The following is a 15,734-nucleotide window of genomic DNA, read 5'->3' as shown; positions in this document are numbered from 1 at the left end:
AAAAATAAATACATTTTACATTTTTGGTCTAAGTTGAATAGCTATTTATTTAGAATCAGCTAATACATTTCGTAAATGAGCAGCGAATTTTAGCGTTAATATTTTACACACATACATTATATGATCACCTTTTCTGCATCAATGAAAAGGACCGAGTTCAGGTAGCATCCATTTAGGCATTAGTTGAACTACATTTGTTTACTCTTAAATAATTGAAGTTTTGTGTTGTCCATTGTTTCTCAAATTTGTTTTCCTATAATGTGTTATACTAAGATTTGAGCTATTCATACTAAATTGTAGTCCATTATTCATTCTTTCGTAACGTATTAGACCCTTTCTGACGTTATGCTAAACCAATATTTTCGTTATTTGTTTTTTTAAAAAATGTCTTTGGTTATAATTACGCATACTTTATATGCCGGGTTTACTATTTATTTGTAATTCCTTTCACTAAATTGATTATAATTGACGTTTTGATGACTAATTCTTAGTGTGAATTCGATTTTTTACATAAAAGAAATAGTCTACATTATGTCAGACGTCAAATTTACGACATATGACGGGATGAATGTTTTATGTTATACATATGATGAATGGAATGTTGCTTTAATAAAATGTATTGAAGAGGTGCATATTCGTACAATTATGACCTTTTCTATAATCGAATTGCATCAATCTTGATGAATATTTAGCAATAATATAAGAAGTAGGAAGAAAAAATATAAAGAACCAATTATTTGGTACATTCGTAAAGCCATATATTATCAATAGGGGTATTTAGTGACACCATTTTTACTTTATTACCTGTTTTTTTATACAGATAAATATAAAATTTACGCAAAAGGACAAGTATATCTATCTACACAGTGTGATTATCACTTACGAGATGTATGTACACACATGTATTCAAAAAAAGGATGTTGCTTATTTTTTTTTCTTTCGTTTTTTGCTCATTCATTTATTAATGAACATACAAAAGAATTACTAGGATAGCTAAAGCTTTATGAACTTTTCGTAGCCAATATTTTCCCTTTTTTTGGTGTTCCGACTACTTTATGATTCCACCCCGTGGATGCTTTTTTCCGCCACCTTTGTAAAATCATTTAACGGGAGTGCTAGTTGATGCATCATCTAGGAAGTAACACCGGTTTAGTAAAAAAATAGACTATATTAAATTTCTAATTGTGCTGCATTTTGAATTAATGAAAAGCGTAAAGAAGAAAATTATAGAAAATATTGGGGAAATGCTTTTTAAAAAAATTGAACCTCAGAATGCGGCATAATTGCTACATGGTTATATTAAAGCGTTTCTAGTAATAAATTTTTAACCAATTTGCAACATGTCCATTGTTTTATTTTATTTAATATGTATTTGATACAAAATGACTCTCAGTTGAGCTTTGTGTGAAGTTCTTTTTTTTTTTCTTCTAACACGTCCTGCAATTTTTTTCCTCTAATATTTTACCTATGATGGTATACATGTAACAATACCTGTGTAGCATTATTTCATAACAATTACTACTTGTCGCAATTGTTAAGCATAACATAGGGGGGAAATGCACGAAGCCGGAGGAGTAATCATTTATCATCCCATACAAATGAAGCAAAAACTTATTGAATAAAATTTAATGTTATATGTAGACACATTTATATAGCACGTTTTTCTTTTTCAGAGTGAATAAGCCCAATTGGAGACAATTTACTAAAAGGAACAGTTAAAAACGGAAAGAACTAAAAACGAAACGTACATGTGACTTGAATATGTAGTGCTATATTAATTGGAAAGATGTTCCTATTCAATATGGTAAACAGAACGGACAAATAAGGCTGAAAAGGTTTCACTTAATAATGCATGTTTTACATGTGCATTCTTTGGCATAACCTGGTTTCACATAAATTACGTATGGATGACTTTTCTGTTTTATTGCTAAAAGTGACACCCCCATGGTTATGTTTAAACCGTTTGTCCTTAATTATATGCAACATGTATGTGCATATACATATATTTAGGTGAAAATAGCATTACTGTTATTTTATAATAAGTTTGTTTCCTCGCTGCACTTTATGTAAGATATGCTCCAATATTTTCATAACATTTTAGCATACGCATTTGTAAATTTCAGGGATTACCTAAAAATATTGCACAGAATTTAGGTTTTAGAAACATATCATTTTTAATTTTTTTGTATGGATAGTATAATAGGTGTATCCTTTGTGGTAAATATTTCCGTATAGTTTTATTTGACTAATTACTTATAAAGAATGGGAAGCACTGTTGTAATTGAAGTTTTATTTTCAGAAATTTTCTAAATTAGCTAGAATAAGACGCATAAGATGCAGAGTTAGTGATATATATACATAATACTACTGCTACTAGTAGTACTACCTATAATTGCACGATTCATTAGTGAGCTAAGCAAATTGGCTTGGCATTTTTTTCAGCAAGTATAATAAAGGATCAGAGATTTATTCCTTTTCGAGTTATAAAAATATGCAACAAGTAATTTCTTATATTTTTTTCGTAATATAAAAATAAGTTAGCATAACATTTATATTACTTCTTTTTAAATATAAACATATATTTTTTTTATCTAAGTTTTTTTTTTATTACCCCTTTAAATGGTATTCTTTGGTTATATTTTAACAGCTGACCCCTTGGGGAAGCTTTCCCTTATGTGATTCGATTTTTACATCAAAAAATGAGAGTGCGATTCCTTCATTTTCAATATTGCTAAAAAGAAACCGTAGTCCCTCTTTATATACTTATTAAATATTTTATTTGTGCTATCTGAAAGTATTTTATACTGCACTTTACAGCATCTATTCTGCTCATTTTGCGACTATTACATTAATTATTATGCAGATATTTTTTTTATATTTTTCTTAAAGGTAATTTTTATTAAAAATATAAATATTATTTAAATTATTGCATGTCAGAAGTAAAAAAATGTTAATCACTTTTAGTCATTTATTACTTTTTTTTTTTTCTTTGTACGATCTGACGATGCTTTAAAATCGTTCATATAAAATTATTTTTTACCTTTTTCGTTTGAGTTCCACTACACGAAAAGGTGGGGGGAATGCGAAATTCTGCATAATTTCTGGTGAATTATTACTTTTGCGCATAGCACTAGCGTGCTGCATGTTCCATTTTGATTTCACCTATATATGTACACATATGTGTGATTGTATTTATTTTGTTTCGTTTAAACGCTTTATTAAATTAGCTACGTAGCAAATTTTAATGAGAGCCACGAAGGGTTTGTCTTTTATACACTTTTTAATTCCAAAAAGGTAAAACGTTGCTAAAGGGCAAATATCGTTTTGCGGAAAAAAGCGGAAAGGTAGGTGTGATATGCAAACAGTATAACACTTCTTATGAGACATATATAACTTCATTATATATTCTACTTTTCTGTGTGCAGTTCAGAAAAATAAACGTGCCAACTAATATAGTGTTCTTTTTTTTTTTTTTTCATTATGCTCGTTTGGCCCGTAAAGTGTTCTTTATGCCATCACATACAGGATTGATTATATGCTAGTTCGTTTGTAAAATGTACACTTCTCTTTATAAAATCAAATATTCTACCACACTATAGCTTCAACGGCCTCCAGCACAAAATACTTTTCTTTTTAAGTATAAACACATAAAAGAACTTCTTTAGTATGTACACTTCTTCCATTATTGTAACTTATTTTTTGTTAGCCCTTTTTTACATTAATATGCACACATATATACACATAGGAAAACAACCTGATTAACGTGTAATGCCTCTTATACTATTCAGTGTACACCCACTATTTTGAACAGCACAATAATACACATATAAATACCCTTTTTGAAATTAAACATGTAATTATATTTGCATTTGAGCAATTTCAACTGTGTGTTTTTACTTACGTTATACAACTGAAAAAAATATAATTATATTATAAATAAACGTAAATTTTTTTTAAATATAATCGTTCGTAAAGCAATAACTCATGCAATACGTTAAATGTTTCAAGTAGGATTATAACGCAATTTGCTCAGTAATAACTGAACTATTTCATATATTCATTTTCAGCAAAAAGTCATTATATTTTTACATATAATAAAAAGGATATACACTTCCATTTTAATAACGTAAATTTTTCTCTCAATCTGAAAATTTTCCTCTTTTTGATATATTACTCGAAACGTGAACCAGTGGATGTTTTGAAAACATCACATATAAACATATTTAGCACATGCTATTTTTTTAATAACAGGAAAAGACCAATAATTATTAAATATTGTAGTAAAAATTCCGTAATGTTAGCAGTGCTCTAAATGAATTAAATGATAATTGCTCTAATTTTATTCTTTGTATAACTTTGTTCATAAGTCACAAAAAACATTTTCGTCTTTTTTAAATTATGATTATATGTGGCAAAATGATGCAATGCAATGCAATGCAAAAGGAAAAGAAGAAGAAAAGGAAAATATATTTGTTAGGATAATAAAATGAGAATAAACCTTTTTATAGCATCATTTTCTGTTATATGGCTTAATAACGGAGATGCCAAACAAAAAAGGTTATGGGGTTTTACTTTTCCGCAGATTTGTCCAAATACTCTATTATTTTTTTCATAATATCAAGAAATTAGTTTGCAAAGAAAGGCACGTAAAATGTAGCTTAATATAAAAAAAATTATCCATGTACAAATCTGCCTTTAACTAAAGAAAAATCACAATCTTTGCAAAAAGAAAAATTATTATATGGGGAAATCAACAATGCAACCATTAAAGGGGGCCAATTATATATATTATTATGTCTTATAAGACTGTTCATTAATTAATTAAAAAGAGTAAAAAAAAAAGGAAGAAGAAGACAAATGCTTTGATTTGGAAAAAGTTATAATTAAGGAAAAAAACAAAATAAACAAGAGAAAGGAAATAAAAAAAAAAGGCACCTTATAAATACGATTTTGTTACCTTTTATAGAAATATACTACCTTAACATTTTGTAGATATAAATACATGCCCCCCACCGGGTGTCTTTGTAATTCTGTAACAGGAATTTTCCATTGGAAGCATATAATTCTATATAAATATTCGACTTCATATTTTTCAATTTTACCCTTGATGATATGCGAATTGATGTAAAATATAAAATAGTTTACATACATTTTGAATAATTTTATGCCACCACTAGCGTAAATTATAACCCTTGGTATTATAAAATATATATCCCGACAATGATTCAAATACTATTTTTTTTATATGGAAAAATGTATTATTAAAATTAATGAAAAATTGTTAAAAAAGAGAAAATATATACATATTATTTTTATACTCTAAAGTAAATTATAGTAATGCATAAATTAGCGTATTAAAAAATTGTTTCCGTCTCTTCTATTTCCCACTCATTGCTTTTTATTTCCTTTTTCGAATGATTTTTTCCAAAAATGATATGGACACAAGGAATAAAACAAAATAAACTCTTTTATAAATTTAATAAAAATAATAAATCAAAGAAAAATACATTATTACATAAATATAATTTGAACAAAATTTTATTATTAAATAATCATGATATGAAAAACCAAAAAAAGGAAGTCTATTAAATTGGAAAAAAAAACTTGCTTTCTTTTTCATTCTGTACGACTCTTTATTATCCCTATTTTAACTTTTTTTACAGTAATATTCTGTTATTGCTTGTTGGACAATATAGATAATAAATATCTTTTTTTTTCGTAATTTTTTTTTTCCCCGATTTTTTTTCCAATTTTATTCCATTGGAAATTACCGAAAAAATGCGTCTCTATATTAATATTGCAAATAATAATTTTGTATCTTTTTGAATAAAAAAAATTATAAATAAAGAACAATTTAAAAAAATTATTGCTTTTTTATTTATTGATAATTATCCCAAAATTTTCTACAAAACATTCTTAATTAAATTTCCTATATTGTTTCGCATACTTCATTATATTGACATTATTTATGTATTTTAAGTCCTCAAACTGGCAAAGTATTGATAGGAATATATAGAATAATATATTTTCTTTTCGTGAAAACTTTTCTATCATTCTAAACTATCAAATTTTGAATAAATAAAAAGTTCACAAATTTATATTATCTCAAAATGAAAGGATTATACAAGATTTTAGGTTTAACCGGTTCCTTATATGTTTTATCCTGCAGTTTTCTTTCATCTGGTGTTTCCGCAGCTGTACGATAGAAAAAGAAAAAAAAAAATACTTATATGTTAAACATACTAAAACTGTCAATAATAATGACCATCAGCTTTTCCTAGTTTAGAGCGAGAAAGATGCACCTATGTACACAAGTATACATATGCATACATATATCCACTTATGTATTTTTTTTTTTTTATAAATGTCCGTTTTCAGGATGCTCAGGGTGAGAACGTCCATGTACGTATTCCAACCAGTCTAAAGCAATTAAATGAAGAAGGAGTATATTCCGTATCCGAATGGAAAAAGAAAAAATGGTCCGAATTTTTGAAATCAGTAGACGGAGATTTTAAGGAATTTTTGGTTTATTTGGATAATGAAAAAAATAGCTGGCTAGAAGGAAAAGATGAACTCTGGGAACAATGGAAAGCAAATATGGAAAAAAAATGGGAACACTATGATGAATATACCTTTAAAGAATTATTGGCTGATCATGCAAAAGATGCATTAACATGGAATGACAAAGAATGGATAAATTGGGTAAGTAAAAAAGGAAGATTAGCAATGAAAGGAGATTGGAATAAATGGGTTAATGGACATGATGTCTTTTTTAAAGATGGTATTAATAATGATTGGAAAAATTGGAGTGATTTCAAAAGGAAAGAATTTGGATCAATCACATGGAAATATCGTGAAGATAAATTCTGGACATACTGGATAGATCATGGAAAACCTAGTGAACCCATGTTTGTCATAAAGATGGAAATGTTTAAAAAATGGCAAGATAGACTTAAAAACGAAGAAGAAGAATGGTCAAATTGGTTAGATGAAAAACAAAAGAAATATATTGATGTAGAATGGGATAAATGGGTACAATGGAAAAAGGAAAATAACAAGAAGTTTATTGATTGGATGGAATATTTTGTTGAAAAATGGACAAGCAATAAACAGTGGAATGTATGGATTGAGGAGAGAAACAGTTGTATCACACTATAAATGCTATTAGCTAAATTAAGTAATGAAATAGTAACTGTGTGAAGAACGTATACGTTGTTGTATATACACCTATAGAACAAAATGAACACAAAGCAAGAGGGGGTAATGCCATTACCATTTGAAGGAGCTCAAAAAAATATGAATTACGATGTAGAAATACAAATGGGAAAAACAAAATGCATCAGAAGGAAAGCTTATTATAAAACTTTTTTTCTTATTTTTATGAATAAAATTTATGCAAATTTTTATTAAACGATATGCACCTAATTTTATACTACTATATAGTATGTGTTTTTTTTTTTTTTATATACTTCTCCCATCTTGACATAAATTCCTATTCATTGTTTCTTAAAATATTATTTTTCATTTTTCAAATAATGCGTTTTCGCACGTGTGTCCTTTGTTATTTATACTAAATTTAATTTTAAATAAAATAAATTATCTATCGTTTGTTCATTGTAAAGGCATATATCTTAGATATTATTTGCAAATAACTCTGCTTATATGTCTTTATAATGTTGTTTGTATGCATTTTATAAAAATGTTTTTTTTTTTTTTTTTCACCTTTTAAATTTTCTTTGTAAACACAGACAAACAGGTGCAATCTTTAGTTTGGATAAATTATTATATAATGTGGTTTGTTATGAAAAAGATGTTATATGAAATTATATTATTACTTAAATATAAAATGCGGTAGAACACATGTTCTCATGAATATTATGGGTTATTTCTAAGTGAAGATAAGAAAGAATAGTTTAACCATTGCACTATGCAACCCTTTTTTTATTTATAAGATTCGTTTCTTACTTATATATACTGTATGTTGTTCTCACTTCTTTTTTTTTTTTTATACCATTGTAATTTTCTATACGAAATTTGCATATTGAATAGCGTCCAAATAGAGGTGATTGGTGTACCTTTACCGGTTATAAGTCAGATAACAACAAAAGTGTAGTTTATTCACAGAAGGATGAATTTTACATTTCACCCTTACGTTGCATTAGGCATTTTTATATTTTTCACATTACCCTATTTGAATCAATTTGATTATGTGAGACTTTATATGATGAAATTTTTTTTTTCTACGCTTCCATACGATTTGTCCTTGTCCAATTTTTTTGGATGTTTTCCTTTTTTTTCTTAATAATACTACCTTTTTGGTATGGTAAATACGTGCTTCATATTTTAACATATGTACTGACATCTTTGAGGTATTAATTAACGGAAAAAGCACACGTCCATTTGAATTGTTGCTAATTCTCACATTGAATTATATATATTTATTGCCTCCAGATTAGTTATCTACGTGTGCTGCGTGGAAAAGGGAATTGCCTTCCCTTCTTTGTATTTTATTTATCGAAAAAAAAAAGAACCATTTCACGGTTAATATAAAAATAACTATATATTATTTTTTTTTTTGACGTTCAATTTAGAAAAACAGATTCAATTTTTAGGAACCATAACATTGTTCTTAGCGGAACAGGTGTGCGGGAAGAAAACAATTTTTACGGAGTACATTTATTTAAAATATTTACATAGCATACATAAGTAGCTGTTCCCCTATCAAATTGCACATTAATTGAAGTAACTGATTTTTTTAAGTAGCACAAACTTTGATCTCTCCTGTTTGACACTTATCTCTGTTACCCACTTCGAGACAGAATCGATGCAAATGTGAATGCATCTTTGCGGCATGCCTGAGCTGTTCGTTAATCACATTATGTCATTGTTTAATTTTGAATTAAATAAATGAGGAATGCCATTCTGACGAATAAATAGAATTAAAAATGCGTTGTTACAATGGAGAAAAACGACGTCATAATTGTAGGAAGCATAGATGGGCGCAGTTAAAATTTAGAATAAATTTACAAAAATGAGCAAAGAGGTAAAAAAAAAAAAAATTAAGCTGTACGGAATGGCCAAAAGAAAAGCACAACAGTGTACATAATGTAGGGAAGAATTACCCATGAATTGAGTAATAAGAATTAATTACTAAAAACAATTTTGCATAAAAAAAAAAAGTATATTTTTACAAGAGTAAAAATTAATACTTTTAACAAATGAACGTCAGTTTTATTGCAGAAATATTCCATTAATGTCTTCAATAATGCAATTTTGTGTAAAAGAGCGCTACATCTTTTCGCATCTTTAAGGTGCACAATATCGATTAATTATTTGCTATGCAACTCCTTTTTGGTGATTTTTGCTAGCTCGTAATTACTTTAACATTTCACAGTTGTGCTCTCCATTCGGATAGCGCAATGTAACGGCCGCTGTTATAATACCTTTAATTTCGAGAAAAGAAAATTACAATCGTTTGATGCTTGCGAAATTGGCAAATAACTTTACACCAAAGTTAGAGTAAATATTTGCGATAATTTGTGTTTCCTATTGAAAAAGTTAGCATTATATATATATTTATATGCATATCTCTTTTTAATGTACAAAGGGCGAATATGGAATCGAGTACATATAGCGAAAGCGATGTGTCGGAAGATAATACTTCCATATTAAGAGAAAATATGAAGGAAGATAAACCATCGCATGCTAAGGGGAGCGGTCTCTCAAGTGTTTTTTCTACATTTTTTGCTTTTCTGACATCCACAGCTGCTCTTTTGAACACTTGCTCCTTAGTAAGACCCCAAATTGTAAAGGAAAATACGTATACCTACTTTTAATTTAGTTTTACTCATTTGAATTAAAATAAAAACTGCGTTATTCGTTTTAAATTCAATTTAGCCTTCACTTATAGATAAGTACGATGCTGTGGCTAAGCCGGCTTGTTTGGTAGGACTAGTTGAAGAAGGGCCAGGAGAAGAAGAAGAATGGAAAAGGTACACTTGGGACAATTGGAAGACAAGATTGGAGGAGGATTTCAATGAATTCTATTTTTCCTTGGATAAGGAAAAAAAGGAATGGATTGAAGAGAAAGAAGGGGAATGGGAAAAACTGATACACGAAATGGGAAATAAATGGACGACTCCTGAAAAAGGTTTTGACAATAGGGCACATTTATCTGATAGTCTAGAAGGGTCATCAACATGGAATGATTCTCAGTGGGAAGATTGGATTAGAACAAAAGGGAGTCAACTTATGGAAATTGAATGGGAAAATTGGATTGATGAAAAGGATTCCCTTTTTAATGAAATGATTTTGAAAAAATGGATTCAGTGGAAGAATTCAAAAATAATGTCATGGGTCACGAGTGAATGGAAAACTGAAGAAGATTATTATTGGGCGAATTGGGAAAAAAACATGTCATGCAAATGTTTGCATCTAGGAGAGAAAACGAAATGGCTAAAATGGAAAGAGAGAACCAGTAGGGAGTCAGCCGAGTGGACGGATTGGGTTAACAATAAAGAATGTGTGTACATACGTAAGGTGTGGAATAAATGGACAGAGTGGAAAAATAATAAAAAAACGCTATTCAAAATCTGGAAAGATTTATTTATTGACAAGTGGGTTGATAAAAAACAGTGGCTTGCGTGGACACTAAAGTGACAATCAAATTAATTATACACCATAAGTGCATCCTTTCATATGCGATATGTGATATGTAATATATAACAATTAAGAAAATTGGATCATATGGAGGGAACATGAATTCCATCCCATTTACACCCTGTGTTATAACAGAAGAATGGAAAAATAGGTTATCCGGATGGTACATGGAAAAGATTACGTCGAAAATGTAGCTCACTAGGCTTACGTGACTGTTTCTGCGTGCATCTCGAGAGGGAATATAGACGTAGCGATATACATATATATATATATATATATATATATATATGTACAGTACACATACAAGACATGCAAACCATTTTTTAGATTTAGCCAGTGCTCCAATTATATTCACAATTTTCTAAAATTTTGCACCATATTAATGTATCATTCACAGTTGCTCTTAAAAAAGAAATACGTTACATAATGCTTTGAATTATTGGACAGTGGGATAGTGCAAAGGATTATATCCTTATAGTTTAACACATCAGACATATTGTGCAATACTTTTACTTTCATTATCATGGCGCTGCTAAATTTTTTGTTAATTTGTAATATTTTAAATAATTTTAGTATTTAATCTGATACATAATATGCTATTTTTACTAATTTAATATATTTTTTTTTCGTCTTATTGTCGATAATGGAAAACGTATTATAAAAATGGCATGGGCACTATTTTTTGCAGCCATTATATCTGTCCACATGTAAATACGTGTATATATAAATTACATAGCTGCATTAGCGTTATACATGTATATAATAAGTATTACCATTTATTTTTGCCCCCATAAAGTCTGTTTAATGACTATTATTAAGAGTGGTTAACTCTCAGAAATTAATTCAATTCAATTCAGTGCAATGCAATGCAGTACAATGCAATGCAGTGCAATTCAACTGAATCTTCAACATTTTCCATTTTGAATATTCACATGAAAACAGGGAAAACATATCAAATTAAGAAACCTATTTTAGCATAACTCAAAAGTCTGAATTATGCAACTATTAATATATAGCGAAATGAAGGTTTTAGAGCGAAAGCGTACGCATAGTGTCCATTAGTTTTGTTTTTTTTTAGCTTTCCTCAAAATGCGATGAATTCATTGGAAAAAGGAGAAGGAACAATTTCATCAAAAAGGTTAAAAAAAAAAAAAAAAAAAAACAGAATGTACATTTAAATTATACAATTTTGATAGATTAAATTGAAAATAATTTTTTTTATAAAATTCGGACAATATATAAGTAATTAAAGTTACGCGGAAATATAAAATTTTTTTCTCTTCATTTGCGCGAGCATTATGTTAAAGAAAATGGAAAAAGGAAATATATATAAATAGCAAAGTACGCAGATAAATATTGTAAAAAATGGAGTAAAAAATTGTTAAGAAATTTTATAATTTAAAAAAAAAATTAGTGATATGGAAAGAAAAAAAAGAATCCTATTTTCTCCGTGAAATTTATTTTTTCAAAATATACGTAATGCATATTTTTACCCTTCCAATTTTTCATGTATAATAATTTTTTCAAAAATGGTAAAGTTTTCTCAACTTTCATTTTTAATTAATCTCTTTTCTTCATTAATATTTATCAATGAAAGTAGAAAAAATATAAAATTAGCACATATAATTTTAGCATAAATTATTGTTTTCATGAAAAGGTATTTATCTTAAATATACGATTTAATAAAAAATGTTTTCATTCATTTTATTAAATGTACTTTTAACGAATTAAACAAACAAAAAACGATATGAAAAAGCAGCAAATTGACAACGGGATTGGATTGATTGGTTGATTATAATATCATCCCGTCCTACTTTTACATTTATATATGAAAATTTCAAATATTTGAATACTTCTAAATAAGTTTTTTTCAGTTTTTTCTTTTTATAATAAAATTGTTATGTCCAAAAATCGTTTATACGTAGTTTTGTTTTTACAAATTAATATTTAATATGCTAAATTAATACATATGAATGAATTTAATTCTATATTCATCTAAAATGAATTAATAAAAAAGAAAATTAGAACGTTTGATATATTGCTATCTATCATATGTATTTGATATTTGGTTTACATGATAACAGTTTTAACATGATTTTAATTATATAATCATTAGAATTAATATATTTTAAATACATTCTTTCATTACATTTTAGTTTTTTCCATTTATTGTTTGTCTTTATTCTCATGCAATATATCTTCTTATTGCTTAATTTATTTACTTTTCCAAAGAGAAACTAAAGAAATGTGGAAAGAATGTCAACTGTTACATTAAGGTGAATGAAAATATGATTCTGTATTTGACCGACAAGTATTGGAAATTTTAATTATCGAACGGATTTTCTTTTCGTACAAATAAAATAACCAAACAAGATGGAGTCAAGTAATGGTGTAGATAGCCTAATTGACAAAAAGTCCTCATTTTCAACGTTAAAAGTGGATAATAGTGACGTCCTATTTTGTGTTAATATATCATTCGTGAAGTCCTGCGCGCAGAGTGCCTTTTTAATTTTTTCCCTGTACATTATATTGAAGCACTTTTTTCCGGTAAGAAAAGAACCACGCGAAGAAAATGATACATGTGGACACTTTTGTGTTATTATGCAAGCGAGTCTAATTATAATTTTGCCTGTCCCAATATGTACATGCTTCCCTATGCATATACTTTTTAAAACGCCTTTTACGTTCCTTTTTTTTTTTTTTAGTCTGTATTCAAAAAATTAAATAACACATTATATAGTAACACGTTAAATGCCATAAAATATAGTCAGGGATACATAGACAAACCGTATGAAAAAGGCAATACTGAATTAAAAAATGAAGGAGGTGCATTTGAAGGTGCCCTTGCAGAAGTGCGTACAAATGAGAAAGAAATAAAAACTGGTGGAGATAGTATTTCTGTGGAAGAAGCAACAAATATCGATAAGGAAAAAGAAGGCGAAAAAGGAAAAGGTGATAATAAAATTAAAGAAAGTGAACCAAATGTTGCAAATATAAGTACAAATTATAATATAGAAAAAAATGGAGATGTCAACAATGAAGCCAAAGGGGCATATCACATTTCTACGGTAGAGGGAAAGGATCTGAATAAAAAGGAAAAGAGTGATAATAAAGCTGAGGGTGAAAAATATAACTTGATGCCAGAAAATAACGATACGGTAGTAAATCTAGGGGGAACATATTTTCTAGAAAAAAGAGGAATGCACATCTATGACATAAAAGAGGAAGACGAAAAATTGAATCATAACACAAAGGATGATAAAGATTTAACAGAAGCAAAGGGAAATGCTGACAATAAATCGGCATCTAGTATGAACGTCAAGAATGGTACGAATCATGTGGAAAAAGGAGCAGAAGCAAGTACTGGTAAGAAAGAAGAAGGGGAAAAACATGTCGATAAGAAAGAACCAAATAATTATCAAATAAAAAATGAAGGACAAGAGAATGACAGCGCAGGCACAAGTTATAGCTTGAAAAAAGGTGCAGATGGTCATAATGACAAAAAAAAATCGAGTTCTAATTCGCTAGAAGGTGTACAAGAAAAGAATGAAAGGGAAACGAATAGCCATAAATTAAAAGAAGATGAAGAAAACGTCCGAGATGGTTCAACAAGTAGTTTGTCAAAATGGGGTGAAAAGGATGAGCAGAAAACGGTTCCAAATAACGATAAAACGGAATTAGACACAAAGAAAGTGAAAAAGGAAGACGCCAAAAAAGACGAAGCGAAGAAGGACGATGCGAAAAAAGACGATGCGAAGAAGGAGGCAAAGAAAAGTGACTTAAAGAAGGACGGGAAAAAAGAACCAAAAAAAGAAAAGGACAAGTCAAAAGACATAAGAAGGGCAAACTCATTAGATACCATTTATAAAAGCGATTTGGAATCAAAGGATGATGAAATAGAAGATGATAAATCTGATGAATGGAAAAAGAACGAATGGAATAATTGGCTAATTAAAACTGAAGAGGATTGGAAACTGTTTAATACAAGCGTCGAAAACAAAAAAAACAGGTGGCTAGAAAAAAGGGATAAAGAATTGGAAGTGTGGCTAATGAATATGCAGAATAGGTGGTTGCATTATAGAGAGAACGAAGAAAATGAATACAAAGCGGAAGCCATGAAGAACTCATCAACATGGGACGACAGCCAATGGGAGCAATGGATTAAAACAGAGGGGAAAAAAGGCATGGAAGCAGATTTGAAAAAATGGTTAAATGATAAAGAAACCTTCTTGGATGGATGGATTTCTAAAGAATGGGTCCAGTGGAAAAACGAAAGAATGCTTCAGTGGTTATCAGTTGATTGGAAACATAAGGAAGATGAGACTTTTGAGCATTATAAATCAAGCAAATTTACGAATGTGTTACATATAAAAAAGAAGAAAAAATGGACCAAATGGAAAGAAAGAACAAATAAGGAAAAGGAAGAATGGAATAATTGGGTAAAGGGGAAAGAAAATTTATATGTAAACAATAAATGGGATAAATGGTTAAAATGGAAAAAGGATAAACGCGCATTGTATAGTCAAAAGTTTTTGACCTTCATTAACAAATGGATAAGTGACAAACAGTGGACAGTATGGATTGAGGATCAAGGTGGTTCAACTTTGTAAAAAGAGTGCTAAAATTATGGAAGTGGTGAACTAAAACGATTTTAACAAATGGCATTATTTCGTACATCATTCATTTTACAGTGGCCTATATAAAACCGTGACCAGAGAAAAATCTGTGAATGGTGAATATGAAAATGGAATGCATAACAAGTATAAAATGTACATTCCTTTCTTCTATCCCTGTTCATGTGTATTTCTTCAGAGTGTTAGTAGTGCACCTGTAAGGGAGAAATAAGCGGATTGCAATGAAAACAAGTTGCAAGAAGTGTTTAAAAGGGACGTATCAAACATAAATCATTCAATAATGCTATACGAATGGGTACTTATATATATGCATGTATACTTCCCAAAAGATTACGCCATTATCTTTTTACATTTATCACCTAACATTGTGATTTGCGCTCTTATTTATGACTCCAATTAAATGCTAAATTTCCCTATTTGACATCACCTTAATATTTAAAA

The 15,734-nt window shown here is 28.8% G+C and overlaps 3 protein-coding genes across 3 annotated transcripts, besides 3 other annotated features; all 3 read left to right on the top strand.

Annotated features, from left to right (window-relative positions):
- Nucleotides 1-5,824: 5,824 nt before the first annotated feature.
- Nucleotides 5,825-7,374, top strand: PVX_112665 (tryptophan-rich antigen (Pv-fam-a)). The gene is made up of 2 exons (XM_001612597.1): nucleotides 5,825-6,197; nucleotides 6,379-7,374. Exons 1-2 carry the CDS (start codon nucleotides 6,111-6,113, stop codon nucleotides 7,156-7,158), a joined length of 867 nt encoding a protein of 288 aa, XP_001612647.1. The 5' UTR covers nucleotides 5,825-6,110; the 3' UTR covers nucleotides 7,159-7,374.
- A 2,079-nt stretch (nucleotides 7,375-9,453) lies between these two features.
- Nucleotides 9,454-10,481, top strand: PVX_112660 (tryptophan-rich antigen (Pv-fam-a); the record flags this gene model as incomplete). The annotated part of the gene is made up of 3 exons (XM_001612596.1): nucleotides 9,454-9,791; nucleotides 9,898-10,349; nucleotides 10,439-10,481. Exons 1-3 carry the CDS (start codon nucleotides 9,615-9,617, stop codon nucleotides 10,479-10,481), a joined length of 672 nt encoding a protein of 223 aa, XP_001612646.1. The 5' UTR covers nucleotides 9,454-9,614.
- A 489-nt stretch (nucleotides 10,482-10,970) lies between these two features.
- Nucleotides 10,971-10,991: a microsatellite.
- Nucleotides 10,992-11,509: 518 nt separating this feature from the next.
- Nucleotides 11,510-11,607: a microsatellite.
- A 761-nt stretch (nucleotides 11,608-12,368) lies between these two features.
- Nucleotides 12,369-12,400: a microsatellite.
- Nucleotides 12,401-12,934: 534 nt separating this feature from the next.
- On the top strand, nucleotides 12,935-15,269 carry PVX_112655 (tryptophan-rich antigen (Pv-fam-a); the record flags this gene model as incomplete). The annotated part of the gene is made up of 2 exons (XM_001612595.1): nucleotides 12,935-13,206; nucleotides 13,365-15,269. The coding sequence occupies exons 1-2, from the start codon at nucleotides 13,033-13,035 to the stop codon at nucleotides 15,267-15,269; spliced, it is 2,079 nt and encodes a 692-aa protein (XP_001612645.1). The 5' UTR covers nucleotides 12,935-13,032.
- Nucleotides 15,270-15,734: the final 465 nt, after the last annotated feature.

Source organism: Plasmodium vivax, genomic scaffold (assembly GCF_000002415.2).
Source record: "Plasmodium vivax scf_7167 genomic scaffold, whole genome shotgun sequence".
NCBI classification, from domain to species: Eukaryota; Apicomplexa; class Aconoidasida; order Haemosporida; family Plasmodiidae; genus Plasmodium; species Plasmodium vivax.
This window is presented reverse-complemented; position numbering and strand designations above follow the sequence as displayed.